General features: G+C 41.0%; 1 protein-coding gene across 4 annotated transcripts; it reads left to right on the top strand.

The window, feature by feature from the left end:
• The first annotated feature begins 15 nt into the window (after positions 1–15).
• On the top strand, positions 16–27,994 carry LOC118379223 (retinoblastoma-like protein 2). Of its 4 annotated transcripts, XM_052515479.1 has the most exons (12): positions 16–365; positions 14,570–14,678; positions 16,365–16,491; positions 16,809–16,921; positions 17,007–17,110; positions 17,424–17,561; positions 17,831–18,001; positions 18,206–18,503; positions 18,668–18,832; positions 19,082–19,269; positions 19,524–19,688; positions 19,878–20,020. In XM_052515479.1, the coding sequence occupies exons 3-11, from the start codon at positions 16,442–16,444 to the stop codon at positions 19,662–19,664; spliced, it is 1,368 nt and encodes a 455-aa protein (XP_052371439.1). In that variant the 5' UTR covers positions 16–365; positions 14,570–14,678; positions 16,365–16,441; the 3' UTR covers positions 19,665–19,688; positions 19,878–20,020. The 4 variants fall into 4 exon arrangements, with proteins under 4 accessions (XP_052371439.1, XP_052371440.1, XP_052371437.1 ...); XM_052515477.1 differs by lacking the exon at positions 19,524–19,688 and having other exon boundaries at positions 18–365; positions 19,878–27,994; XM_052515480.1 differs by lacking the exons at positions 18,668–18,832; positions 19,524–19,688 and having other exon boundaries at positions 19,878–27,994.

The following is a 27,994-nucleotide window of genomic DNA, read 5'->3' as shown; positions in this document are numbered from 1 at the left end:
CTGCTTCCTTTATGCCCTATTATGTTCCTACTCCACCCCAGGGGGCGCTTGTTGCTCTGTGAGTCTCAGCCCTCAGGCCTCTTATCATAGCAACCCATTGCAGATGACAAGTTGGGGCTTGTCTGTTGTGAGCTGTGAGCCAATGGGCTGAGCCAGAGCTTCAGCTTCCTCTCTGTCTCAGTGCACTGCAGCCTGCTGCTGCCTGCCTGTAGACTTATAGTAGCGCTCACTGCTCTGTGCTGCTCTGATGCTCACCCACACACCCACAGCTGTTCAGCCTGGCTAGTCCCACAGAGAGAGAAGCAGAGAGGCAGTGTGTCTCCAAGCCTCTACAAAACAGAATCAGATCCTTCTCACGAGCCTCTGTAAGTCGCTTGTTGCATCACTGCAGCTCTTTTGTCTCTCTTTGTCTCTGTAACACTACAGGAAATAACATGTCACAGGATGTTGTTTGTCCTGGGTTGATGTGTGTCTAACTGATGTTATTATGGATGATGATCATGTATGATTTGTGGCTGGTAGGGGTTGTTAGATTGCCTCTGTAACACTACAGGAAGTAACATGTCACAGGATGTTGTTTGTCCTGGGTTGGTGTGTGTCTAACTGATGTTATTATGGATGATGAGCATGTATGATTTGTGGCTGGTAGGGGTTGTTAGATTGTCTCTGTAACACTACAGGAAGTAACATGTCACAGGATGTTGTTTGTCCTGGGTTGATGTGTGTCTAACTGATGTTATTATGGATGATGATCATGTATGATTTGTGGCTGGTAGGGGTTGTTAGATTGTCTCTGTAACACTACAGGAAGTAACATGTCACAGGATGTTGTTTGTCCTGGGTTGATGTGTGTCTAACTGATGTTATTATGGATGATGATCATGTATGATTTGTGGCTGGTAGGGGTTGTTAGATTGTCTCTGTAACACTACAGGAAGTAACATGTCACAGGATGTTGTTTGTCCTGGGTTGATGTGTGTCTAACTGATGTTATTATGGATGATGATCATATATGATTTGTGGCTGGTAGGGGTTGTTAGATTGCCAAGTTAAAATGCAACATTGTTCTGTTCCATTTCTCTGAAATGGATGCAAAACACTTTAGTTGCATATGTATTTTGAACGATGTGTGTGCCCCAAAATGACTGTAGAAAGTAAAAGTATTCTGGAGGTTGTCACTGACGCTGCAGTCAGTCAGTTCTAAAGATATTGCAGTGTGACAGAGAGCCAACATGGGAACAGAGAGAGGTGTGGTGGTTGTGGTGGTGGGTAAGATGATATAAACTGATTCTGAAGGAGTTGGCAGCTGGTGACGCATGTTGTCAGTTGGTGGGCCACTAGCCCACATCCGGTGTGTAGCCCACATGGGTGAGAGCATATGCATAGTAATATTAGTACCCAGCACATGGCTCATAGTAGCTACCTCTCCCTTATGATTGTAGCTTGCTCTCAGGAGGGATGTTACAGTGACAGAATTAAAGCCTTACTATGAGCATCAACTTCCACAGAACAGATAGGATGGTTGAATTGACTCAGTGGGATGTGAGCTAAATCCATTTTCCTGGTAGTGGATGGAGTAGAGCCAAGCCAACCAAGGCTTCGTCCCAATACTGCAGAGTGAGAGAGGGATAGGTTGGCCAGCAAATCTGGATTCAAATGCTATCTCAAATCTTTCAAATACTTTTAGCGTTTGCTTTAGAAGAAGCCTGTAATGCCATATGAGCAGGGTTTGCACTTACACGACTATTCTATTTGTTCAGTTGCGCAAAGCAAGCTCAATCAAGCCCAGCTAAAGTGTTTGAAAGATGTCAAATAGTATTTGAACCCAGGCCTGTTGGCCAGTGTCTGGGGTTGGAACAGTACGTTTGCTCGTAGGGAATGAATGGAAGGTATTATTAGATTCAATGACAGTGGTGTACTGTGTGACAGCGGTGTACTGTGTGACAGCAGTGTACTGTGTGACAGCAGTGTACTGTGTGACAGCGGTGTACTGTGTGACAGTGCCCAGGAACACAGTGTACAGGTTTGACTCTGACAGAACACAGGAATTGATGTGGTTCAACATTGGCCTGTCCAGCCTCAGCCTGGCACTGGCTGTAATTTACAGGTGTACAGTTATGAGTCACGTCAGAATATCGAGAACTTCACCTGGTAAACCTTACATCTTAGATTGTAGCCCTCTATTTCTATCTCTGTGTTGCTCTTTCTCTCTCTCTCTACCTCTCTGTTGCTCTCCCCCGCTCCCTCTCTGTCTCTCTCTGTGTTGGTCTTTGTCTTTCTCTCTACCTCTCTGTTGCTCTTCCTCGCCCCCTCTCTGTCTCTCTCTCTCTGTGTTGGTCTTTGTCTTTCTCTCTACCTCTCTGTTGCTCTTCCTCGCCCCCTCTCTGTCTCTCTCTCTCTGTGTTGGTCTTTGTCTTTCTCTCTACCTCTCTGTTGCTCTCCCTCGCTCCCTCTCTGTCTCTCTCTCTGTGTTGGTTTTTGTCTTTCTCTCTACCTCTCTGTTGCTCTCCCTCGCTCCCTCTCTGTCTCTCTCTGTGTGTTGGTCTTTGTCTTTCTCTCTACCTCTCTGTTGCTCTCCCTCGCTCCCTCTCTGTCTCTCTCTGTGTTGGTCTTTGTCTTTCTCTCTACCTCTCTGTTGCTCTCCCTCGCTCCCTCTCTGTCTCTCTCTGTGTTGGTCTTTGTCTTTCTCTCTACCTCTCTGTTGCTCTCCCTCGCTCCCTCTCTGTCTCTCTCTCTGTGTTGGTCTTTGTCTTTCTCTCTACCTCTCTGTTGCTCTCCCTCGCTCCCTCTCTGTCTCTCTCTCTGTGTTGGTCTTTGTCTTTCTCTCTACCTCTCTGTTGCTCTCCCTCGCCTTCTCTCTCTCTCTCTCTCTCTCTCTCTCTCTCTCTCTCTCTCTCTCTCTGTTGGTCTTTCTCTTTCTCTCCCTCTCTGTTGCTCTCCCTCGCTCCCTCTCTGTCTCTCTCTCTGTGTTGGTCTTTGTCTTTCTCTCTACCTCTCTGTTGCTCTCCCTCGCTCCCTCTCTGTGTTGGTCTTTGTCTTTCTCTCTACCTCTCTGTCGTTCTCCCTCGCTCCCTCTCTGTCTCTCTCTCTCTGTTGGTCTTTATCTTTCTCTCTACCTCCCTGTTGCTCTCCCTCGCTCCCTCTCTGTCTCTCTCTCTGTGTTGGTCTTTGTCTTTCTCTCTACCTCTCTGTTGCTCTCCCTCGCTCCCTCTCTGTCTCTCTCTCTCTGTTGGTCTTTGTCTTTCTCTCAACCTTTCTGTCGCTCTCCCTCGCTCCCTCTCTGTGTTGGTCTTTGTCTTTCTCTCTACCTCTCTGTTGCTCTCCCTCGCTCCCTCTCTGTCTCTCTGTGTTGGTCTTTGTCTTTCTCTCTACCTCTCTGTTGCTCTCCCTCGCCTTCTCTCTGTGTCTCTCTCTCTCTGTGTTGGTCTTTCTCTCCCTCTCTGTTGCTCTCCCTCGTTCCCTCTCTGTCTCTCTCTCTGTGTTGGTCTTTGTCTTTCTCTCTACCTCTCTGTTGCTCTCCCTCGCTCCCTCTCTGTCTCTCTGTGTTGGTCTTTGTCTTTCTCTCTACCTCTCTGTTGCTCTCCCTCGCTCCCTCTCTGTCTCTCTGTGTTGGTCTTTGTCTTTCTCTCTACCTCTCTGTTGCTCTCCCTCGCCTTCTCTCTGTGTCTCTCTCTCTCTGTGTTGGTCTTTCTCTCCCTCTCTGTTGCTCTCCCTCGCTCCCTCTCTGTCTCTCTCTCTGTGTTGGTCTTTGTCTTTCTCTCTACCTCTCTGTTGCTCTCCCTCGCTCCCTCTCTGTCTCTCTCTCTCTGTTGGTCTTTGTCTTTCTCTCTACCTCTCTGTTGCTCTCCCTCGCTCCCTCTCTGTCTCTCTGTGTTGGTCTTTGTCTTTCTCTCTACCTCTCTGTTGCTCTCCCTCGCTCCCTCTCTGTCTCTCTCTCTCTGTTGGTCTTTGTCTTTCTCTCAACCTCTCTGTCGCTCTCCCTCGCTCCCTCTCTGTGTTGGTCTTTGTCTTTCTCTCTACCTCTCTGTTGCTCTCACTCACTCCCTCTCTGTCTCTCTCTCTGTGTTGGTCTTTGTCTTTCTCTCTACCTCTCTGTTGCTCTCCCTCGCTCCCTCTCTGTCTCTCTCTCTGTGTTGGTCTTTGCCTTTCTCTCTACCTCTCTGTTGCTCTCCCTCTCTCTCTCTGTTGGTCTTTCTCTCCCTCTCTGTTGCTCTCCCTCGCTCCCTCTCTGTCTCTCTCTCTCTGTTGGTCTTTGTCTTTCTCTCTACCTCTCTGTTGCTCTCCCTCGCTCCCTCTCTGTCTCTCTCTCTGTGTTGGTCTTTGTCTTTCTCTCTACCTCTCTGTTGCTCTCCCTCGTTCCCTCTCTGTCTCTCTCTCTGTGTTGGTCTTTGTCTTTCTCTCTACCTCTCTGTTGCTCTCCCTCGCTCCCTCTCTGTCTCTCTCTCTGTGTTGGTCTTTGTCTTTCTCTCTACCTCTCTGTTGCTCTCCCTCGCTCCCTCTCTGTCTCTCTCTCTCTCTGTTGGTCTTTGTCTTTCTCTCTACCTCTCTGTTGCTCTCCCTCGCTCCCTCTCTGTCTCTCTCACTGTGTTGGTCTTTGTCTTTCTCTCTACCTCTCTGTTGCTCTCCCTCGCTCCCTCTCTGTCTCTCTCTCTCTGTTGGTCTTTGTCTTTCTCTCTACCTCTCTGTTGCTCTCCCTCGCTCCCTCTCTGTCTCTCTGTGTTGGTCTTTGTCTTTCTCTCTACCTCTCTGTTGCTCTCCCTCGCTCCCTCTCTGTCTCTCTCTCTCTGTTGGTCTTTGTCTTTCTCTCAACCTCTCTGTCGCTCTCCCTCGCTCCCTCTCTGTGTTGGTCTTTGTCTTTCTCTCTACCTCTCTGTTGCTCTCACTCACTCCCTCTCTGTCTCTCTCTCTGTGTTGGTCTTTGTCTTTCTCTCTACCTCTCTGTTGCTCTCCCTCGCTCCCTCTCTGTCTCTCTCTCTGTGTTGGTCTTTGCCTTTCTCTCTACCTCTCTGTTGCTCTCCCTCGCCTTCTCTCTCTCTCTCTCTCTCTGTTGGTCTTTCTCTCCCTCTCTGTTGCTCTCCCTTGCTCCCTCTCTGTCTCTCTCTCTCTGTTGGTCTTTGTCTTTCTCTCTACCTCTCTGTTGCTCTCCCTCGCTCCCTCTCTGTCTCTCTCTCTCTCTGTGTTGGTCTTTGTCTTTCTCTCTACCTCTCTGTTGATCTCCCTCGCTCCCTCTCTGTCTCTCTCTCTGTGTTGGTCTTTGTCTTTCTCTGTACCTCTGTTGCTCTCACCCGCTCCCTCTCTGTCTCTCTCTCTGTGTTGGTCTTTGTCTTTCTCTCTACCTCTCTGTTGCTCTCCCTCGCTCCCTCTCTGTCTCTCTCTCTCTCTGTGTTGGTCTTTGTCTTTCTCTCTACCTCTCTGTTGATCTCCCTCGCTCCCTCTCTGTCTCTCTCTGTGTTGGTCTTTGTCTTTCTCTCTACCTCTCTGTTGCTCTCCCTCGCTCCCTCTCTGTCTCTCTCTCTGTGTTGGTCTTTGTCTTTCTCTCTTACCTCTCTGTTGCTCTCCCTCGCTCCCTCTGTCTCTCTCTCTCTGTGTTGGTCTTTGTCTTTCTCTCTACCTCTCTGTTGCTCTCCCTCGCCTTCTCTCTCTCTCTCTCTCTCTCTCTGTTGGTCTTTCTCTTTCTCTCCCCTCTCTGTTGCTCTCCCTCGCTCCCTCTCTGTCTCTCTCTCTCTCTGTGTTGGTCTTTGTCTTTCTCTCTACCTCTCTGTTGCTCTCCCTCGCTCCCTCTCTGTCTCTCTCTCTGTGTTGGTCTTTGTCTTTCTCTCTACCTCTCTGTTGCTCTCCCTCGTTCCCTCTCTGTCTCTCTCTCTGTGTTGGTCTTTGTCTTTCTCTCTACCTCTCTGTTGCTCTCCCTCGCTCCCTCTCTGTCTCTCTCTCTGTGTTGGTCTTTGTCTTTCTCTCTACCTCTCTGTTGCTCTCCCTCGCTCCCTCTCTGTGTTGGTCTTTGTCTTTCTCTCTACCTCTCTGTTGCTCTCCCTCGCTCCCTCTCTGTCTCTCTGTGTTGGTCTTTGTCTTTCTCTCTACCTCTCTGTTGCTCTCCCTCGCTCCCTCTCTGTCTCTCTCTCTCTGTTGGTCTTTGTCTTTCTCTCTACCTCTCTGTTGCTCTCCCTCGCTCCCTCTCTGTCTCTCTGTGTTGGTCTTTGTCTTTCTCTCTACCTCTCTGTTGCTCTCCCTCGCTCCCTCTCTGTCTCTCTCTCTCTGTTGGTCTTTGTCTTTCTCTCAACCTCTCTGTCGCTCTCCCTCGCTCCCTCTCTGTGTTGGTCTTTGTCTTTCTCTCTACCTCTCTGTTGCTCTCCCTCGCTCCCTCTCTGTCTCTCTCTCTGTGTTGGTCTTTGTCTTTCTCTCTACCTCTCTGTTGCTCTCCCTCGTTCCCTCTCTGTCTCTCTCTCTGTGTTGGTCTTTGTCTTTCTCTCTACCTCTCTGTTGCTCTCCCTCGCTCCCTCTCTGTCTCTCTCTCTGTGTTGGTCTTTGTCTTTCTCTCTACCTCTCTGTTGCTCTCCCTCGCTCCCTCTCTGTCTCTCTCTCTCTCTGTTGGTCTTTGTCTTTCTCTCTACCTCTCTGTTGCTCTCCCTCGCTCCCTCTCTGTCTCTCTCTCTGTGTTGGTCTTTGTCTTTCTCTCTACCTCTCTGTTGCTCTCCCTCGCTCCCTCTCTGTCTCTCTCTCTGTATTGGTCTTTGTCTTTCTCTCCACCTCTGTTGCTCTCCCTCGCTCCCTCTCTGTGTTGGTCTTTGTCTTTCTCTCTACCTCTCTGTTGCTCTCCCTCACTCCCTCTGTCTCTCTCTCTCTGTTGGTCTTTGTCTTTCTCTGTACCTCTCTGTTGCTCTCCCTCGCTCCCTCTCTGTCTCTCTCTCTCTGTGTTGGTCTTTGTCTTTCTCTCTACCTCTCTGTTGCTCTCCCTCGCTCCCTCTCTGTCTCTCTCTCTGTGTTGGTCTTTGTCTTTCTCTCTACCTCTCTGTTGCTCTCCCTCGCTCCCTCTCTGTCTCTCTCTCTGTGTTGGTCTTTGTCTTTCTCTCTACCTCTCTGTCGCTCTCCCTCGCTCCCTCTCTGTGTTGGTCTTTTTCTTTCACTCTACCTCTCTGTTGCTCTCCCTCACTCCCTCTCTGTCTCTCTCTCTGTGTTGGTCTTTGTCTTTCTCTGTACCTCTGTTGCTCTCACCCGCTCCCTCTCTGTCTCTCTCTCTGTGTTGGTCTTTGTCTTTCTCTCTACCTCTCTGTTGCTCTCCCTCGCTCCCTCTCTGTCTCTCTCTCTCTCTGTGTTGGTCTTTGTCTTTCTCTCTACCTCTCTGTTGATCTCCCTCGCTCCCTCTCTGTCTCTCTCTCTGTGTTGGTCTTTGTCTTTCTCTCTACCTCTCTGTTGCTCTCCCTCGCTCCCTCTCTGTCTCTCTCTCTGTGTTGGTCTTTGTCTTTCTCTGTACCTCTCTGTTGCTCTCCCTCGCTCCCTCTGTCTCTCTCTCTCTGTGTTGGTCTTTGTCTTTCTCTCTACCTCTCTGTTGCTCTCCCTCGCCTTCTCTCTCTCTCTCTCTCTCTCTGTTGGTCTTTCTCTTTCTCTCCCTCTCTGTTGCTCTCCCTCGCTCCCTCTCTGTCTCTCTCTCTCTGTTGGTCTTTGTCTTTCTCTCTACCTCTCTGTTGCTCTCCCTCGCTCCCTCTCTGTCTCTCTCTCTGTGTTGGTCTTTGTCTTTCTCTCTACCTCTCTGTTGCTCTCCCTCGTTCCCTCTCTGTCTCTCTCTCTGTGTTGGTCTTTGTCTTTCTCTCTACCTCTCTGTTGCTCTCCCTCGCTCCCTCTCTGTCTCTCTCTCTGTGTTGGTCTTTGTCTTTCTCTCTACCTCTCTGTTGCTCTCCCTCGCTCCTTCTCTGTGTTGGTCTTTGTCTTTCTCTCTACCTCTCTGTTGCTCTCCCTCACTCCCTCTCTGTCTCTCTCTCTGTGTTGGTCTTTGTCTTTCTCTGTACCTCTGTTGCTCTCACCCGCTCCCTCTCTGTCTCTCTCTCTGTGTTGGTCTTTGTCTTTCTCTCTACCTCTCTGTTGCTCTCCCTCGCTCCCTCTCTGTCTCTCTCTCTGTGTTGGTCTTTGTCTTTCTCTCTACCTCTGTTGCTCTCCCTCGCCTTCTCTCTCTCTCTCTCTACCTCTCTGTTGCTCTCCCTCGCTCCCTCTCTGTCTCTCTCTCTCTGTGTTGGTCTTTGTCTTTCTCTCTACCTCTCTGTTGCTCTCCCTCGCTCCCTCTCTGTCTCTCTCACTCTGTTGGTCTTTGTCTTTCTCTCTACCTCTCTGTTGCTCTCCCTCGTTCCCTCTCTGTCTCTCTCACTCTGTTGGTCTTTGTCATTCTCTCAACCTCTCTGTCGCTCTCCCTCGCTCCCTCTCTGTCTCTCTCTTTGTGTTGTTCTCTACCCAAAGTGATACTCCTTAGTGTGGACAAAGTAAAACTGATTATCACCTGCAACCCATAACGACAGTCATTGCTTGCATCATCCTCAAATACCTTCCCAATAACCACACCCAGCTTATCTCACTGACTTACCAAAACATGTATGATTCCTCAGATATAGTACACAACATGTTCGGAATCAGCATCCACCTCCCCACTCACTGACATATCTGGTTTATATTCAAAACCACAGTTTAACTTCATCATTTTCACACACTCAGAGAGACAGATCCTCTACCCCAGGCACTGTCTGTGCATCACACATTCAGACAGTGTGATAGTAACTTGGCATTGTAGAGAAATGGAGAACACGTGCAAATGATTATCGCTGTGGAGAGGAGACTGAGTTACCATTGAATCAGCACAATCTCTATTTTACTCCCTCAAATCAATTCAAAGGTGATTATTGGCGTGGGAAATATGTTTACATTGCCTAAGCAAGTGAAATAGACAAACAACATGGAAAGGGAAATAAACAATCAGAAATGAATAATAAACATTACGCTCACAAAAGTTTTAAAAGAATATAGACATTTCAAATGTTATATTGCTGGCTAAGTACAGTGCTATGTAACAATGCAAATAGTTGAGGTATGAAAGGTCATATAAATTAGCAGATAAATATAGGTTGTATTTACAATGGTGTTTGTGCTCCAGGTCACAAATCTTGCTGTTGAGGTGTCACACTGTTGTAGTTCACCTAATGGATATGGGATATTGGATTGGTTTACAAATTCTTTGTGGGGCTGTAATCTGAGGGAAATATAGTGCCTTCAGAAAATATTCACACCCCTTTCCACATTTTGTTACGTGACAGCCTGAATTTGTATTTGGACTAAATTGATATTTTGTTTCATTGGCCAACGCACAATACCCTATAATGTCAAGGTGGAATTATGTTTTTAGAAATGTTTGCAAATGAATTTAAAATGAAAAGCTGAAATGTCTTGAGTCAATAAGTATTCAACCCCTTTGTTATGGGAAGCCTAAATACATTCAGGGGTAAACATGTGCTTCACAAGTCACATTATAAGTTACAGACTCTGTGTGCAATAATAGTGTTTAACATGAACGACTACCTTTTGAATGACTACCTCATCTCTGTAACCGACACATACTGTACAATTATCTGTCAGGTCCCTCAGTCAAGCAGTGAATTTTCAAACACTGATTGAACCACAAAGAACAGGGAGGTTTTCCAATGCAAAGAAGGGCACCTATTGGTAAAGGGGTCAAATAAAAAAAGCAGAAATTAAATATCTCTTTGAGCATGGTTATTAATTACACTTTGTATCAATACACCCAGTCACGACAAAGATACAGGCGTCCCTCCTAGCTCAGTTGCAGGAGAGGAAGGACACCGCTCAGGGATTTAGCCATGAGGCCAATGGTGACTTTAAAACCGTTCAAGTTTAATGGCTGTGATAGGAGAAAACTGAGAATGGATCAACAACATTGTAGTTACTCTATAAAATTAACCTAAAGGACAGAGTCAAAAGAGGGAAGCCTGTACAGAAAAGAAATATTCCAAAACATACATCCAGTTTGCAGCAAGGCACTAAAGCAAAACTGCAAAACGTGGCAAAGAAATTAACTTTATGTCCTGAATATTATGTTTGGGGCAAATCCAGCACAACACATCACTGAGTACCACCTTCATATGTTCAAGCATGGTGGTGGGTGCATCATGTTATGGGTATGCTTGTCATAGGAAAGGACTGGGGAGTTTTGTAGAGTAAAAAGGAATGGAATAAAGTTAAGCACAGGCAACATCCTAGAGGAAAACCTGGTTCAGTCTACTTTCCACCAGACAAAGGGAGACAAATTCACCTCTCAGCAGGAAAATAACCTAAAACACAAGGCCAAATATACACTGGAGTTGCTTACCAAGACAACATTAAATGTGGCCAAGTTACAATTTTGAAGATCTATGGCAAGACTTGAAGATGGTGGTCTAGCCATGATCAACCAACTTGACAGTGCTTGAATCATTTTTTTTATAATAATGTGCAAATATTATACAATCAACATGTGGAAAACTGTTAGAGATTTCCCAGAAAGACTCACAGCTCGCAATCGCTAACATGTATTGACTCAGGTGTGTGAATACTTATGTAATTGAGATATTTCTGTATTTAATGTTCAATAAATTAGCAAACGTTTCAAAAAACATGTTTTCATTATGGGGTATTGTGTGTAAATCAATTTAATCCATGAATTCAGGTTGCAACACATCAAACATTTCCGGTTGTAACACATCATGTGAAATAAGTCAAGGAGCATGAATACTTTCTGAATGCTCTGTATGTATCTCCAATATGGTCATACATTTGGCAGGAGGTTAGGAAGTGCAGCTTGGTTTCCACCTCATTTTTGTGGGCAGTGTGCTGTCGTGTCTTTGGCTATGCCGGATTAAGTGATATGACATGCTGTTCTATAAAATAATTTATCCGTAATTAATATTACCTGATTAAGCTAATCGTGTAAATGTAATTAACTAGAGAGTCGGGGCATCACAAAATAATATTTATAGAGCTGTTATCTTCCAAATATACTCTTAAAGACCTAGTAATATTTTACATCAATAGCAGTCAATATTAATCGTCATCTTAATTCAGTCTCATCTGAAAGTTGTAAATTCTTGGTTATCTGCACGAACCCTGGCTAACAAGTTGAATCAGCAATACAAAATTGGGTTTAATTATTTATTTACTAAATACCTAACTAATCACACAGAATTACACATACACATAATTAAATCATAACTTGATGACAAATTACGCAATAAAGGAAAACGTCCCTAGCGGGCGGAACAGATATGGCAGCTTGTTACACAAAAGAAAAGGGGCTGGGTTTGAGTGAAAGAGCGGGAAGACTGAGGAACAAAGGGCGAAGCTGTGCTATCGTAAATACAGTATCTTATGCATTCTAAATGACAGCCCATTTGGAAAAGGAAAATGCAATAAATATTTACTCTGAGCTGCGCTTCAGTAGGGTGGTGGTAGATGGAAGGCCGTGTTGCCCAACCGAGTCCTTTGTCCTTTGAAGAATGTCAACTGGATACATTGTAGTAATGTCGTTGTGTGATAGACGGGATACTCTGTCTGTTCCTTCCTAACCCTTGTTTGCAGCGGCTGTTGCTAACTCAACGGCTAGGAGGTATCGCTTCTGTAGTGAATAAGAGTTCAAAGTTCATACCATTCGCAACCAAAGCTCACGCTGATGTTGGCTTCGTTCTGTAGTTATTATCTGAACCATTCTGACATCGGACCGTCGTCCTCACGTCCTCGGAACAGGAGGTTATATTGTCGTCAAGGCTTTATATGGGAAGGGAGAGGAGGGCGTGTTTGAAAAGTTTTATAGCCCATGTCCCTTCACAGGGGCGGGCCACTGATTGAGCAGAGCCCTACCTTATGAAGACCCAAATCTCAAATTTTAGAAGCTAAAATCACATTTCATCCCATCACGAATAATTTCATATTCAAACATTTAAATTGAACAACAATTCCATGTGAATCCGATAACTCTGATATGTAGACTTTCCACTGTAGAGTTTGTCATCTTATCATTGATGAGAATGTCTCAGATGACAACCGAACTGACATCATATTCATTAAGTACCACCGCATATGTTCAATTGGTCGGATTACCAGAATATAGTTCATTTCCCCCCACCTTCTGATGTTCCCAGAATCTCTGTTAACCAAGGTTTTTGGAAATGTAACATCAGTAGGGTAGAGAGAGGAAAAAGGGGGGAAGAGGTATTTATGACTGTCATAAACCTACCCCCAGGCCAATGTCATGACAGTGCACATGTAATCTTTTCTTGAGAGCCAGGTCTGCCGATGGTGACCTCTCGAAAGCAAAGCCATGCTCACTGAGTCTGTACATAGTCAAAGCTTTTCTTAATGTTGGGTCAGTCACAGTGGTCAGGTATTCTGCTACTGTTTGCTCAGTTTTTTGTTGATTCTTTCCAATGTGTCAAGTAATTATCTTTTTGTTTTCTCATGATTTGGTTGGGTCTAATTGTGTTGCTGTCCTGTTGTGAACAGAGTCCCAGACCAGCTGGCTGAGGGGACTCTTCTCCAGGTTCATCTCTCTGTAGGTGAGGGCATTGTAATGGAAGGTTTGAGAATCGCTTCCTTTTAGGTGGTTGTGGAAGTTAATTGCTCTAATTAGCAGGAATCGTCCCAATTCTGCTCTGAATGCATTATTTGCAGTTTTACATTGTACACATTTTTTCATAATTCTGCATGGAGTCTCAATTTGGGGTTAGTGAATTATTTGTTTGTGAGAGGACCCAAGACCTCACAACTATAGAGGGCTTCTGTGGTGCTGGTGTGTAGGCCACGGTAGGTATATTGTTTTGTATGATCTAGGGCAACAGTGTCTAGGTGGAATTAGTATTTGTAGTGCTGGAAACTGGACCTTTTTTGGAACACCATTATTTGAGATTAACTGTCAGGGCCCAAGTCTGACAGAATCTGCAGAAGATCTAGGTGCTGCTTAATTATTATAATTATTTTACCTTTCGGTTACTAGTCCAATGAAATAACCACTAGGCTACCTGCCGACTGAGCCCTCACCAATTTGTTGGTATAAATGTTGAAGAGGGTGGGGCAAAAACAAATTTTTGCCAATTTTAGGTGCATACAGTTGAAGTCAGAAGTTTATATACACCTTAACCTTAGTTTCTCACAAGTCCTGACATTTAATCCTAGTAAATATTCCCTGTCTAAGGTCAGTTAGGATCACCACTTTATTTTAAGAATGTAAAATGTCAGAATAATAATAAGTTAGGTGAATTTTGGCCCATTCCTCCTGAAAGAGCTGGTGTAACTGAGTCAGGTTTGTAGGCTCCCTTGCTCGCACACGCTTTTTCTGTTCTGCCCAGAAATTTTCTATAGGATTGAGGTCAGGGCTTTGTGATGGCCAACTCCAATAACTTGACTTTGTTGTCCTTAAGCCATTTTGCCACAACTTTGGAAGTATGCTTGGGGTCATTGTTCATTTAGAAGACCCACTTGCAACCAAGCTTTAACTTCCTGACTGATGTCTTGAGATGTTGCTTCAATATAGCCACATAATTTTCCTTTCTCATGGAGCTATCTATTTTGTGAAGTACACCAGTCCCTCCTGCAGCAAAGCACCCCCACAACATGACGCTGCCACCCCAGTGCTACACGGTTGGGATGGTGTTATTCAGCTTGCAAGCCTCCCCCTTGTTTCTCCAAACATAACTATGGTCATTATGGCCAAAAAGTTATATTTTTGTTTCATCAGACCAGAGGACATTTCCTCTGGAATTTGTGGTCTGTATATTTTATTATTTTATTTAGGATACCATCAACACCACAAGCCTTTTTAGGTTGAGAGGTTTGTATTTTGTTAATTCGGTGTAATTGTAGAATCCAGTGGGTTCTGGTTCTCTTTAGTAGCTCACTCTAAGATTTTTTAATGATCATGTACAGTGCCTTCGGAAAGTATTCTGACCCAATGACTTTTTTACACCCCCCATTAATCTACACACAATACCACATAATGACTAAGCCAAAACTGTTTTATTTTTTATAAATGTTTGCTAATTTATAAAAAATGATACAAATTAAATATCAAATGTACCTGTATTTGGAGGTTCTTTTTCTCCGCAGATCCTCTCAAGCTCTATTGGGTTGGATTGGGAGCGTCGCTGTACAGCTGTTTTCAGGTCTCTCCAGAGATGTTCGATCGGGTTCAAGTCTGGGCTCTGGCTGGGCCACTCAAGGACATTCAGAGACTTTCCCCGAAGCCACTTCTGCGTTGTCTTGGCTGTGTGCTTAGGCTCAGCTCTAGGGAGAGTCTTGGTGGTTACAAACTTTTTTCCGTTTAAGAATGATGGAGGCCACTGTGTTCTTGGGGACCTTCAATGCTGCTGAAATGTTTTGGTACCCTTCCCCAGATCTGTGCCTCGAGACAATCCTGTTTCGGAGCTCTACGGCCAATTCCTTCGACCTCATGGCTTGGTTTTTGCTCTGACATGCACTGTCAACGGTGGGACCTTATATAGACAGGTGTATGCCTTTCCAAATCATGTCCAATCAATTGAATTTCCCACAGGTGGACTCCAATCAAGTTATAGAAACATCTCAAGGATGACCAATGGATGACCAATGGAAACGGGATGCACCTGAGTTCAATTTCAAGTCTGAATACTTATTTAAATAAGGTATTTCTGGGTTTTTTTATTTGATAAATTTGCCAACATTTCTAAAAACCTGTTTTTGCCTTGTCCTTATGGGGTATTGTGCGTAGATTGCTGAGGATAATACTTTTTTAAAAATCCATTTTAAATTAAGTGTGTAACGTAACGAAATGTGGAAAAAGTCAAGGGTTCTGAATACTTTCCGAAGGCACTGTATTTGTTTTTGATGTTTGTTATAGTGCCAGAAAAGATGGGAGAAATCGTTTATCCATGCATGTCCATTTTGGATAGATAGCTCTTCATGTTGTTGTTTGTTTAGTGTTTAGGCTTTCTACTGCTAAGTTTACAACTTCACTTTTGCAGTGAAACGTCCAGGAAATTGTCTAAAAGGGATTGAATTTGTTGTTGGCTAATTGTTTTCTGGTAGGTTTCTACACTACTTTCCTTTTATCTATATCATTTGTTAATAGTATGCAGTTTACTTGGCTTTGATGCCTCATTATTTAGTTTTGTTCTGTTCAAGTAGGCTGTGATTTTGCTGTGATCTGACAGGGGTGTCAGTGGGCTGACTGTGAACGCTCTGAGAGACTCTGGGTTGAGGTCAGTGATAAAGTAGTTTACAGTACTGCTGCCAAGACATGAGCTGTAGGTGTACCTACCGTAGGAGTCCCCTCGAAGCCTACCATTGACTATATACAGACTCAGCGTGCGACAGAACTGCAGGAGTTGTGTGACCCGTTTTTGTTGGTTGTTTTGTCGTAGTTGTTGGGCATATTGGGGAGGGAATGCTGCCACCTCCAGGTAGGGTTTTGTCCCCTGTGTTCTGAGTGTGTCAGGTTTTGACCAGTTCTGGTGTTTAGGCTTCCACAGACTAGGACATGTCCCTTGGTCTGGAAATGATTGAGCTCCCCCTTTAGGATGGAGAAGCTGTCTTTATTAAAGTATGGGGGATTCTAGTGTACATTCCAAAACGGTTCTTCGGCTGTTCCCGTAGGAGAACCCTTTTTGGTTCCACATATAACCCTTTTGGGTTCTATGTAGAACCCTCTCTGGAAAGGGTCCTACATGGAATCCAAAATGTTTCTACCTTGAACCAAAAAGGTTCTACCTGGACCAAAAATGGTTCTCCTATGGGGACAGCCGAAGAACCCTTTAAGGTTCTATAGCACATTTTTTCTAAGAGTGTATGTAGCACACAGGACAACATTTTTATCTGTTGAGGTTATTTCTTCATTTATTTCTAACCAGATGTAAAATGTTCCTGTTTTGTATTTAATAGTGGTGAAGTCTGGGTTCCTGCTCTATAGTCCAAAGGCAGATGACTTCAGACCCTGTATATTCCAGGATGGAATATGGTCTCTCTCTCTCTCTCTGAATCCTTCCACAGTAGAACTGTAGAACTGCTTGACAGAGAAACAGATTCATAAATCGGAATATTCCTCTTCAACAGCAAATATTTGTATTTTGGCAGTTCATCATCGTTGTCATCTCATAACTAGCTCCCTCCCCACACACACACACACATTAACTAGGGCCCAATTATCCCTGAGATGACTTAATATCATTACTGTGTGGTTTGTGTTGTAAATTTAAACCGTTGTATCACATGTTTCTCACGCAAGGAAGTATAATGATGCTCCTATTTATACGGTCTCATGTCCCGCTCTAAAGGGTTTTCAAACCTCTACTTGGTGTATGCATTATGTACAGGTGTCCACTGCTACTCCACTGACTGACACAGAGCTATACTCTACCAGCGGAGGTGCTGTGAGCGGCTGGAGGTCGTCATGGCAACCCAGAGACATGTACCCAGTGACAGTCTGGCTAGAACATTCAGGTCAGCTATGGTGGGCATGTGTCTGTGTGGGCCTCATACGTAACTGTAGTAGACTGTAATGTGCCGCAGGGGAAATATATTTGGGCCTGTAGCCTATGATAGAGTACACTGTGGTCTATGGTCAGTGTTGAGTTTGTAGAAGAGTAAGAAAACACATTGTTTTACTATGTTACACATTCTTCCCATTATGGAGTTGGTTCTGATTTGGAGGAAGAAAAGCTTATCCTAGATCTATACCTATGGGTGGGCAATATCTATCAGTAGACTATGGGGGTGGGAAAGTGGCTGTATGGTTCTTTAAGGTCTATTTTGTTTAGGTCCTGTGCCAGAAACCCTAGTGAGGTCATCTCCACTAGACTGAGAGACATGCTCCACACCTTCATCCAGCACTACCAGGAACCATGGGAAGAGAACCACAGCCGAGACAGAGGTGTGTGTGTTTATGTCTGTGTGTATGCATGTGTTGATATATTGACATTAATGTGCACTTTTCAGTAACTTCCTGTTGTTTGTAGAGAGAGGAGTGAAGTTCTCCAGCCAGACAGAGGCTTTGTACTACAGGGTTCTAGAGGCTGTCATCAATCAGGAGAGGAAGAGGCTGGGAGCCAAAAACATTTTAGTCAGTCCTCTACCCTCTGTTGTGTATGAATGGAACTGCACTGTTTAGTGTCATTAAGCATTCACTTTATAATTCCCTCTGGGGGCGCTGTTGTATTTTATTTCTGTATTTTTTTATTTATCCTTTATTTAACCTAAGCAAGTCAGTTAAGAACAAATTCTTATTTACAATGACGGCCCACTAAAAGGCAAAAGGCCTCCTGCTGGGACAGAGGCCTGGGATTAAATAAATAAATACAATATAAATATAGGACAAAATGTTATACAGACATGTATAGTATAGAGGTTGTCCTTGATGACTTGTTTCTTGGTAGGGCATTCTGGAGCATGATCTGTCCCAGCGCTCTCTAGTGGCCTGTTGTCTGGAGATGGTAATCTTCTCCCATCAGCCACCAGGCAGCTTCCCCCTGGTCATTGACATCTTTAGCCTGGCGCCATATGACTTCTACAAGGTAACATCTACACAAAACACCTGCAGTACATTTCATACTGTAATGTAACATCGTAGGTTTTGTGTAAAGGAGGAGATTTCACGTGATAAGTAACCTTACCTGAAAACTGAAGCATTATGTTAGCTCCTCAAGCAAATGCCTCGGCTTGGGCTCAGAGGGCTTACACAGTCTTGGGGCATACAGACGTCCTGGGTTCAAACACGTCTACTGTAATCTTAGTGATCTATTTAGGTGCTGTTTAACCCTTTACTGTGTGTGGTGTGTGCCAGGTGATAGAGCTGGTGCTGCGGGCTGAGGAGGGCTTGCTGCCGGGTGTGGTCAGGCATCTGACCCATATAGAGGAGCAGGTCCTGGAGAGTCTGGCCTGGAGGAGAGACTCACCACTCTGGGACCAGATCAGAGCTGCTAAGGGTCAGGGACAGCTGCCTGCATACCATCAGGTCAGTGGGCAAAGGTTCAAATTCACCTGTTTGTCAACTGGGCAAAATATACAGTGCACCCTCTCAAAATATATAGAGCAACACCGCTGGCGCACTCGAAACAAGTTGGTCTAATATGGCAGCATGGCGGCTGTCGTTCCATTCAATAGAGGAAACAAAATGATCCCAAACTTAAGGTAACAGATGGTTCTATGTGTGTTCAAGGTGATGCTCCCCCAATACTCAGAGGACACAGACAAGATGGCCAAGATCCCTCCCACCCCTTCACACTTGACCTCAAGCCTTGTGAATGGGATCCATGGAATTGACCTGAACTCCCCGATTACCCACCATGAACGCTACAGCTCACCCCCTGCTGGCTCAAAGATGGCCGCTTGCCCTACCACACCAGTCAGCCCATCCCAGTCCTCCTCTGTCATTGTTACTGGACAGACTGTAGTCACCATGGCATCAGCCACTGTCACCACCAACAATGGCCAGTCAGTCAGCATACCGGTTCGAGGTAAAGACTATCCCTCAGATGAAACCCAATATGGCCATAGAAATGACAACCCTAATAGAATACTGACATAATGTAATACATCTTATAATAAACATGTTATATACCTTGTTTACATATCACATCAACCAGTGCTATTTGTTCAATTAAACCTCTTCCACACCCAGGCATTGCCAACGACCGGGGAGCCATCACATTTACCCTCAGTGTTGTAGGTCAGCCCATTCTTCCACAGCAAGTCTCTAGCACCTCTACCCAGCAGCCCCAGAACCCTCTACCCTCTACCCAAGCAACTGTGTTAGGAGATCAATGTTTTGCTTGCTTTTGTGTGTGTGAGTTAAATCCTGCTGGTTTGTTATTGTGTAGTTGATGAAGTCTGTATTGTCCTTCTGTCAGGTATTCAGAAGTGTTCTGATCTCAGGGAGAAACACCAAGACCTCACAAAACTCTCCTGGAGGATCCAACAGAGAAAACAGTTAGACAAATAGAAAATATATACATTCACATGGATATGTTTGCATCATAATGTGCATGAATTAACAAATCATTTTTGATGGTGATGCTGCTCTGTTTTCCAATAGATGTAGACCCCAGCAGTAGCTTGCTTACCTACCAGAGCCCTCCCACCCATCCTACAGGACCCAGAGCTCCCTGTAGACCGGACCAGGAGGAGAGAGGACACCTCATCTATTTCTACAACACCGTCTATGTCAAACAGATGAAGGACTTTGCCCTGCGCTACACCTCCAGCTCTCTGACCATAGCCGGGGTGAGGGGACATTTTCATATACTTCCTAATGGAGTCAGTAGTCGTCATACACAATACATAGGAAACACTTTACCAGGGGTCTCAGATATGTCCAAACTGGTGTAAAACATCATGGGTACTTACAGGTCATCTGGTCCTGTAATATAAGTAAGAGAAGTCCTTGAACAGATACAGTGCATTGTTCCTAGGCCCAGCGCTATCATCACTGTCCAACAGAGATTCTGACCACATTCAGATTATTTTTCCATGCACAGGTTGAAACCCCTCCCCTTTCGCCATACCCCTGCCAGCGTATTGGATCCTTGCGCAGACTCCGCCCCTCCAACCACCATTCCCTCTACATCTCCCCCCACAAGCCCAGCACACACCCCTCCCCCCGCACTGGGGTCCTCTAAATCTTCAGCAGAAGCCCCTCAAAGGTCAGAGGTTGGACATACCTCTCAAACCCTGCTAACGGTTCCCTAACTGACCCTCTTCTATACTTCCTGTCTGAAGCCTAACTATCAATACACATATTTTAACTTCAGTAACTGAAAAGCAAAAGGCCTGGTCATCGTAAATACACAGTACATACAGTCATGTGTGTTGCTAATCGTTGTATCCCACAGAGTCTGAGAGAGATCAGCGACATGATGAAGACATTTCAGTCACGCACCAGGAAATGCTGTGCAGCCCAGCTGCAGGAGGACGGTGAGGAGGAGGGTGGGCCGCTTGCGAAGAGACCCTGTCAGGATAGACCGTCAAACTTGCAGAGAAAGCTCAGGGACTTCGACCAGGCACTGATGAGGGCCCAGAACCAGCAACAAGCCCAGACCGGGGCCAAGGCAACAGCACACAATGGGACGCATTGATGACATCTCACTTTTTTTGACTTACCGCCATGCTTCATACTTCTTGCAGGTCTACACTCATTGGAAGAATATGGACAACAGGCACTGATGATGGGAGAATGGATGCTGTGGATCTACAATGTTAGAAAGAATTGGCATCATTAGCACTCAGCGAAGTTCTCTTAGCAAGCAATGTTCATGATTAGAAAAGCTGATTTGTAATAATAATAATGAGGTTAATGTAATAATCTGAGGGTAACTAGGGCTCTGTATCAAATATCATATCATATACAGCATATATTCATCCAAAGTAAGCAGTAAAGGAATTGTGTTGGTACTGAGCACTGTCTACAGTTTGTGTTTGGTGAGAGGGAGGAGACAATGTTCTCTGGAACATACCGTATGTTATTAGTTTCAATTTTCAAGTTTAATTTGTCACCTCACAAGTACAGTGAAATGCTTAAATTGCAAGCCCTACCCAACAGTGCAGTATTCAAAATTTAAAAAAGCATAACTAATTTAAAACAAATTAAACACAGATATGACATATAGGTGAGCCTTTTAAAATGATTATACATGTATCTGTTAGGACCAGATGTTAGATAATATTCTGTTTAATTGTTATACAATGTAATGTATCTGTTAGGACCAGATGTTAGATAATCATGTTTAATTGTTATACAGTGTAATGTATCTGTTAGGACCAGATGTTAGATAATATTCTGTTTAATTGTTATACAGTGTAATGTATCTGTTAGGACCAGATGTTAGATAATCATGTTTAATTGTTATACAGTGTAATGTATCTGTTAGGACCAGATGTTAGATAATCATGTTTAATTGTTATACAGCGTAATGTATCTGTTAGGACCAGATGTTAGATAATATTCTGTTTAATTGTTATACAGTGTAATGTATCTGTTAGGACCAGATGTTAGATAATATTCTGTTTAATTGTTATACAGTGTAATGTATCTGTTAGGACCAGATGTTAGATAATCATGTTTAATTGTTATACAGTGTAATGTATCTGTTAGGACCAGATGTTAGATAATATTCTGTTTAATTGTTATACAGTGTAATGTATCTGTTAGGACCAGATGTTAGATAATCATGTTTAATTGTTATACAGCGTAATGTATCTGTTAGGACCAGATGTTAGATAATCATGTTTAATTGTTATACAGCGTAATGTATCTGTTAGGACCAGATGTTAGATAATATTCTGTTTAATTGTTATACAGTGTAATGTATCTGTTAGGACCAGATGTTAGATAACATTCTGTTTAATTGTTATACAGTGTAATGTATCTGTTAGGACCAGATGTTAGATAATCATGTTTAATTGTTATACAGCGTAATGTATCTGTTAGGACCAGATGTTAGATAATATTCTGTTTAATTGTTATACAGCGTAATATATCTGTTAGGACCAGATGTTAGATAATCATGTTTAATTGTTATACAGCGTAATGTATCTGTTAGGACCAGATGTTAGATAATCATGTTTAATTGTTATACAGCGTAATGTATCTGTTAGGACCAGATGTTAGATAATCATGTTTAATTGTTATACAGCGTAATGTATCTGTTAGGACCAGATGTTAGATAATCATGTTTAATTGTTATACAGTGTAATGTATCTGTTAGGACCAGATGTTAGATAATATTCTGTTTAATTGTTATACAGTGTAATGTATCTGTTAGGACCAGATGTTAGATAATAATTCTGTTTAATTGTTATACAGCGTAATGTATCTGTTAGGACCAGATGTTAGATAATCATGTTTAATTGTTATACAGTGTAATGTATCTGTTAGGACCAGATGTTAGATAATCATGTTTAATTGTTATACAGCGTAATGTATCTGTTAGGACCAGATGTTAGATAATCATGTTTAATTGTTATACAGTGTAATGTATCTGTTAGGACCAGATGTTAGATAATCATGTTTAATTGTTATACAGCGTAATGTATCTGTTAGGACCAGATGTTAGATAATATTCTGTTTAATTGTTATACAGCGTAATGTATCTGTTAGGACCAGATGTTAGATAATCATGTTTAATTGTTATACAGTGTAATGTATCTGTTAGGACCAGATGTTAGATAATATTCTGTTTAATTGTTATACAGCGTAATGTATCTGTTAGGACCAGATGTTAGATAATCATGTTTAATTGTTATACAGTGTAATGTATCTGTTAGGACCAGATGTTAGATAATCATGTTTAATTGTTATACAGTGTAATGTATCTGTTAGGACCAGATGTTAGATAATCATGTTTAATTGTTATACAGTGTAATGTATCTGTTAGGACCAGATGTTAGATAATCATGTTTAATTGTTATACAGCGTAATGTATCTGTTAGGACCAGATGTTAGATAATCATGTTTAATTGTTATACAGCGTAATGTATCTGTTAGGACCAGATGTTAGATAATCATGTTTAATTGTTATACAGTGTAATGTATCTGTTAGGACCAGATGTTAGATAATCATGTTTAATTGTTATACAGCGTAATGTATCTGTTAGGACCAGATGTTAGATAATCATGTTTAATTGTTATACAGCGTAATGTATCTGTTAGGACCAGATGTTAGATAATCATGTTTAATTGTTATACAGTGTAATGTATCTGTTAGGACCAGATGTTAGATAATCATGTTTAATTGTTATACAGCGTAATGTATCTGTTAGGACCAGATGTTAGATAATCATGTTTAATTGTTATACAGTGTAATGTATCTGTTAGGACCAGATGTTAGATAATATTCTGTTTAATTGTTATACAGCGTAATGTATCTGTTAGGACCAGATGTTAGATAATCATGTTTAATTGTTATACAGTGTAATGTATCTGTTAGGACCAGATGTTAGATAATCATGTTTAATTGTTATACAGCGTAATGTATCTGTTAGGACCAGATGTTAGATAATCATGTTTAATTGTTATACAGCGTAATGTATCTGTTAGGACCAGATGTTAGATAATCATGTTTAATTGTTATACAGTGTAATGTATCTGTTAGGACCAGATGTTAGATAATCATGTTTAATTGTTATACAGCGTAATGTATCTGTTAGGACCAGATGTTAGATAATCATGTTTAATTGTTATACAGTGTAATGTATCTGTTAGGACCAGATGTTAGATAATATTCTGTTTAATTGTTATACAGCGTAATGTATCTGTTAGGACCAGATGTTAGATAATCATGTTTAATTGTTATACAGCGTAATGTATCTGTTAGGACCAGATGTTAGATAATCATGTTTAATTGTTATACAGTGTAATGTATCTGTTAGGACCAGATGTTAGATAATCATGTTTAATTGTTATACAGCGTAATGTATCTGTTAGGACCAGATGTTAGATAATATTCTGTTTAATTGTTATACAGTGTAATGTATCTGTTAGGACCAGATGTTAGATAATCATGTTTAATTGTTATACAGTGTAATGTATCTGTTAGGACCAGATGTTAGATAATATTCTGTTTAATTGTTATACAGCGTAATGTATCTGTTAGGACCAGATGTTAGATAATATTCTGTTTAATTGTTATACAGTGTAATGTATCTGTTAGGACCAGATGTTAGATAATCATGTTTAATTGTTATACAGTGTAATGTATCTGTTAGGACCAGATGTTAGATAATATTCTGTTTAATTGTTATACAGTGTAATGTATCTGTTAGGACCAGATGTTAGATAATATTCTGTTTAATTGTTATACAGTGTAATGTATCTGTTAGGACCAGATGTTAGATAATATTCTGTTTAATTGTTATACAGTGTAATGTATCTGTTAGGACCAGATGTTAGATAATCATGTTTAATTGTTATACAGTGTAATGTATCTGTTAGGACCAGATGTTAGATAATATTCTGTTTAATTGTTATACAGCGTAATGTATCTGTTAGGACCAGATGTTAGATAATCATGTTTAATTGTTATACAGCGTAATGTATCTGTTAGGACCAGATGTTAGATAATCATGTTTAATTGTTATACAGTGTAATGTATCTGTTAGGACCAGATGTTAGATAATCATGTTTAATTGTTATACAGCGTAATGTATCTGTTAGGACCAGATGTTAGATAATCATGTTTAATTGTTATACAGCGTAATGTATCTGTTAGGACCAGATGTTAGATAATCATGTTTAATTGTTATACAGCGTAATGTATCTGTTAGGACCAGATGTTAGATAATCATGTTTAATTGTTATACAGCGTAATGTATCTGTTAGGACCAGATGTTAGATAATCATGTTTAATTGTTATACAGCGTAATGTATCTGTTAGGACCAGATGTTAGATAATCATGTTTAATTGTTATACAGTGTAATGTATCTGTTAGGACCAGATGTTAGATAATCATGTTTAATTGTTATACAGCGTAATGTATCTGTTAGGACCAGATGTTAGATAATCATGTTTAATTGTTATACAGCGTAATGTATCTGTTAGGACCAGATGTTAGATAATCATGTTTAATTGTTATACAGTGTAATGTATCTGTTAGGACCAGATGTTAGATAATCATGTTTAATTGTTATACAGCGTAATGTATCTGTTAGGACCAGATGTTAGATAATCATGTTTAATTGTTATACAGTGTAATGTATCTGTTAGGACCAGATGTTAGATAATATTCTGTTTAATTGTTATACAGCGTAATGTATCTGTTAGGACCAGATGTTAGATAATCATGTTTAATTGTTATACAGCGTAATGTATCTGTTAGGACCAGATGTTAGATAATCATGTTTAATTGTTATACAGTGTAATGTATCTGTTAGGACCAGATGTTAGATAATCATGTTTAATTGTTATACAGCGTAATGTATCTGTTAGGACCAGATGTTAGATAATATTCTGTTTAATTGTTATACAGTGTAATGTATCTGTTAGGACCAGATGTTAGATAATCATGTTTAATTGTTATACAGTGTAATGTATCTGTTAGGACCAGATGTTAGATAATATTCTGTTTAATTGTTATACAGCGTAATGTATCTGTTAGGACCAGATGTTAGATAATATTCTGTTTAATTGTTATACAGCGTAATGTATCTGTTAGGACCAGATGTTAGATAATCATGTTTAATTGTTATACAGCGTAATGTATCTGTTAGGACCAGATGTTAGATAATCATGTTTAATTGTTATACAGTGTAATGTATCTGTTAGGACCAGATGTTAGATAATATTCTGTTTAATTGTTATACAGTGTAATGTATCTGTTAGGACCAGATGTTAGATAATATTCTGTTTAATTGTTATACAGTGTAATGTATCTGTTAGGACCAGATGTTAGATAATCATGTTTAATTGTTATACAGTGTAATGTATCTGTTAGGACCAGATGTTAGATAATATTCTGTTTAATTGTTATACAGCGTAATGTATCTGTTAGGACCAGATGTTAGATAATCATGTTTAATTGTTATACAGCGTAATGTATCTGTTAGGACCAGATGTTAGATAATCATGTTTAATTGTTATACAGCGTAATGTATCTGTTAGGACCAGATGTTAGATAATATTCTGTTTAATTGTTATACAGTGTAATGTATCTGTTAGGACCAGATGTTAGATAACATTCTGTTTAATTGTTATACAGTGTAATGTATCTGTTAGGACCAGATGTTAGATAATCATGTTTAATTGTTATACAGCGTAATGTATCTGTTAGGACCAGATGTTAGATAATATTCTGTTTAATTGTTATACAGCGTAATGTATCTGTTAGGACCAGATGTTAGATAATCATGTTTAATTGTTATACAGCGTAATGTATCTGTTAGGACCAGATGTTAGATAATCATGTTTAATTGTTATACAGTGTAATGTATCTGTTAGGACCAGATGTTAGATAATCATGTTTAATTGTTATACAGCGTAATGTATCTGTTAGGACCAGATGTTAGATAATCATGTTTAATTGTTATACAGTGTAATGTATCTGTTAGGACCAGATGTTAGATAATATTCTGTTTAATTGTTATACAGTGTAATGTATCTGTTAGGACCAGATGTTAGATAATCATGTTTAATTGTTATACAGCGTAATGTATCTGTTAGGACCAGATGTTAGATAATCATGTTTAATTGTTATACAGTGTAATGTATCTGTTAGGACCAGATGTTAGATAATCATGTTTAATTGTTATACAGCGTAATGTATCTGTTAGGACCAGATGTTAGATAATCATGTTTAATTGTTATACAGTGTAATGTATCTGTTAGGACCAGATGTTAGATAATCATGTTTAATTGTTATACAGCGTAATGTATCTGTTAGGACCAGATGTTAGATAATATTCTGTTTAATTGTTATACAGCGTAATGTATCTGTTAGGACCAGATGTTAGATAATCATGTTTAATTGTTATACAGTGTAATGTATCTGTTAGGACCAGATGTTAGATAATATTCTGTTTAATTGTTATACAGCGTAATGTATCTGTTAGGACCAGATGTTAGATAATCATGTTTAATTGTTATACAGTGTAATGTATCTGTTAGGACCAGATGTTAGATAATCATGTTTAATTGTTATACAGTGTAATGTATCTGTTAGGACCAGATGTTAGATAATCATGTTTAATTGTTATACAGTGTAATGTATCTGTTAGGACCAGATGTTAGATAATCATGTTTAATTGTTATACAGCGTAATGTATCTGTTAGGACCAGATGTTAGATAATCATGTTTAATTGTTATACAGCGTAATGTATCTGTTAGGACCAGATGTTAGATAATCATGTTTAATTGTTATACAGTGTAATGTATCTGTTAGGACCAGATGTTAGATAATCATGTTTAATTGTTATACAGCGTAATGTATCTGTTAGGACCAGATGTTAGATAATCATGTTTAATTGTTATACAGCGTAATGTATCTGTTAGGACCAGATGTTAGATAATCATGTTTAATTGTTATACAGTGTAATGTATCTGTTAGGACCAGATGTTAGATAATCATGTTTAATTGTTATACAGCGTAATGTATCTGTTAGGACCAGATGTTAGATAATCATGTTTAATTGTTATACAGTGTAATGTATCTGTTAGGACCAGATGTTAGATAATATTCTGTTTAATTGTTATACAGCGTAATGTATCTGTTAGGACCAGATGTTAGATAATCATGTTTAATTGTTATACAGTGTAATGTATCTGTTAGGACCAGATGTTAGATAATCATGTTTAATTGTTATACAGCGTAATGTATCTGTTAGGACCAGATGTTAGATAATCATGTTTAATTGTTATACAGCGTAATGTATCTGTTAGGACCAGATGTTAGATAATCATGTTTAATTGTTATACAGTGTAATGTATCTGTTAGGACCAGATGTTAGATAATCATGTTTAATTGTTATACAGCGTAATGTATCTGTTAGGACCAGATGTTAGATAATCATGTTTAATTGTTATACAGTGTAATGTATCTGTTAGGACCAGATGTTAGATAATATTCTGTTTAATTGTTATACAGCGTAATGTATCTGTTAGGACCAGATGTTAGATAATCATGTTTAATTGTTATACAGCGTAATGTATCTGTTAGGACCAGATGTTAGATAATCATGTTTAATTGTTATACAGTGTAATGTATCTGTTAGGACCAGATGTTAGATAATCATGTTTAATTGTTATACAGCGTAATGTATCTGTTAGGACCAGATGTTAGATAATATTCTGTTTAATTGTTATACAGTGTAATGTATCTGTTAGGACCAGATGTTAGATAATCATGTTTAATTGTTATACAGTGTAATGTATCTGTTAGGACCAGATGTTAGATAATATTCTGTTTAATTGTTATACAGCGTAATGTATCTGTTAGGACCAGATGTTAGATAATATTCTG

The sequence above is a fragment of the Oncorhynchus keta genome, unplaced genomic scaffold (genome assembly GCF_023373465.1).
Source record: "Oncorhynchus keta strain PuntledgeMale-10-30-2019 unplaced genomic scaffold, Oket_V2 Un_scaffold_275_pilon_pilon, whole genome shotgun sequence".
Lineage (NCBI taxonomy): Eukaryota > Metazoa > Chordata > Actinopteri > Salmoniformes > Salmonidae > Oncorhynchus > Oncorhynchus keta.
Note: the sequence above shows the minus strand (reverse complement) of the source record. Positions and strands in the feature narration are given on the sequence as shown.

Excerpts from the sequence above, each read along its gene's own strand:
- LOC118379223 (XM_052515478.1), top strand. The coding sequence starts at position 16,442 with ATGGCAACCCAGAGACATGTACCCAGTGACAGTCTGGCTAGAACATTC. Across the intron at positions 17,562-17,830 it reads CGCCATATGACTTCTACAAG|GTGATAGAGCTGGTGCTGCG; the intron begins GTAACATCTACA and ends GGTGTGTGCCAG. Across the intron at positions 19,270-19,877 it reads GCTCTCTGACCATAGCCGGG|AGTCTGAGAGAGATCAGCGA; the intron begins GTGAGGGGACAT and ends TGTATCCCACAG.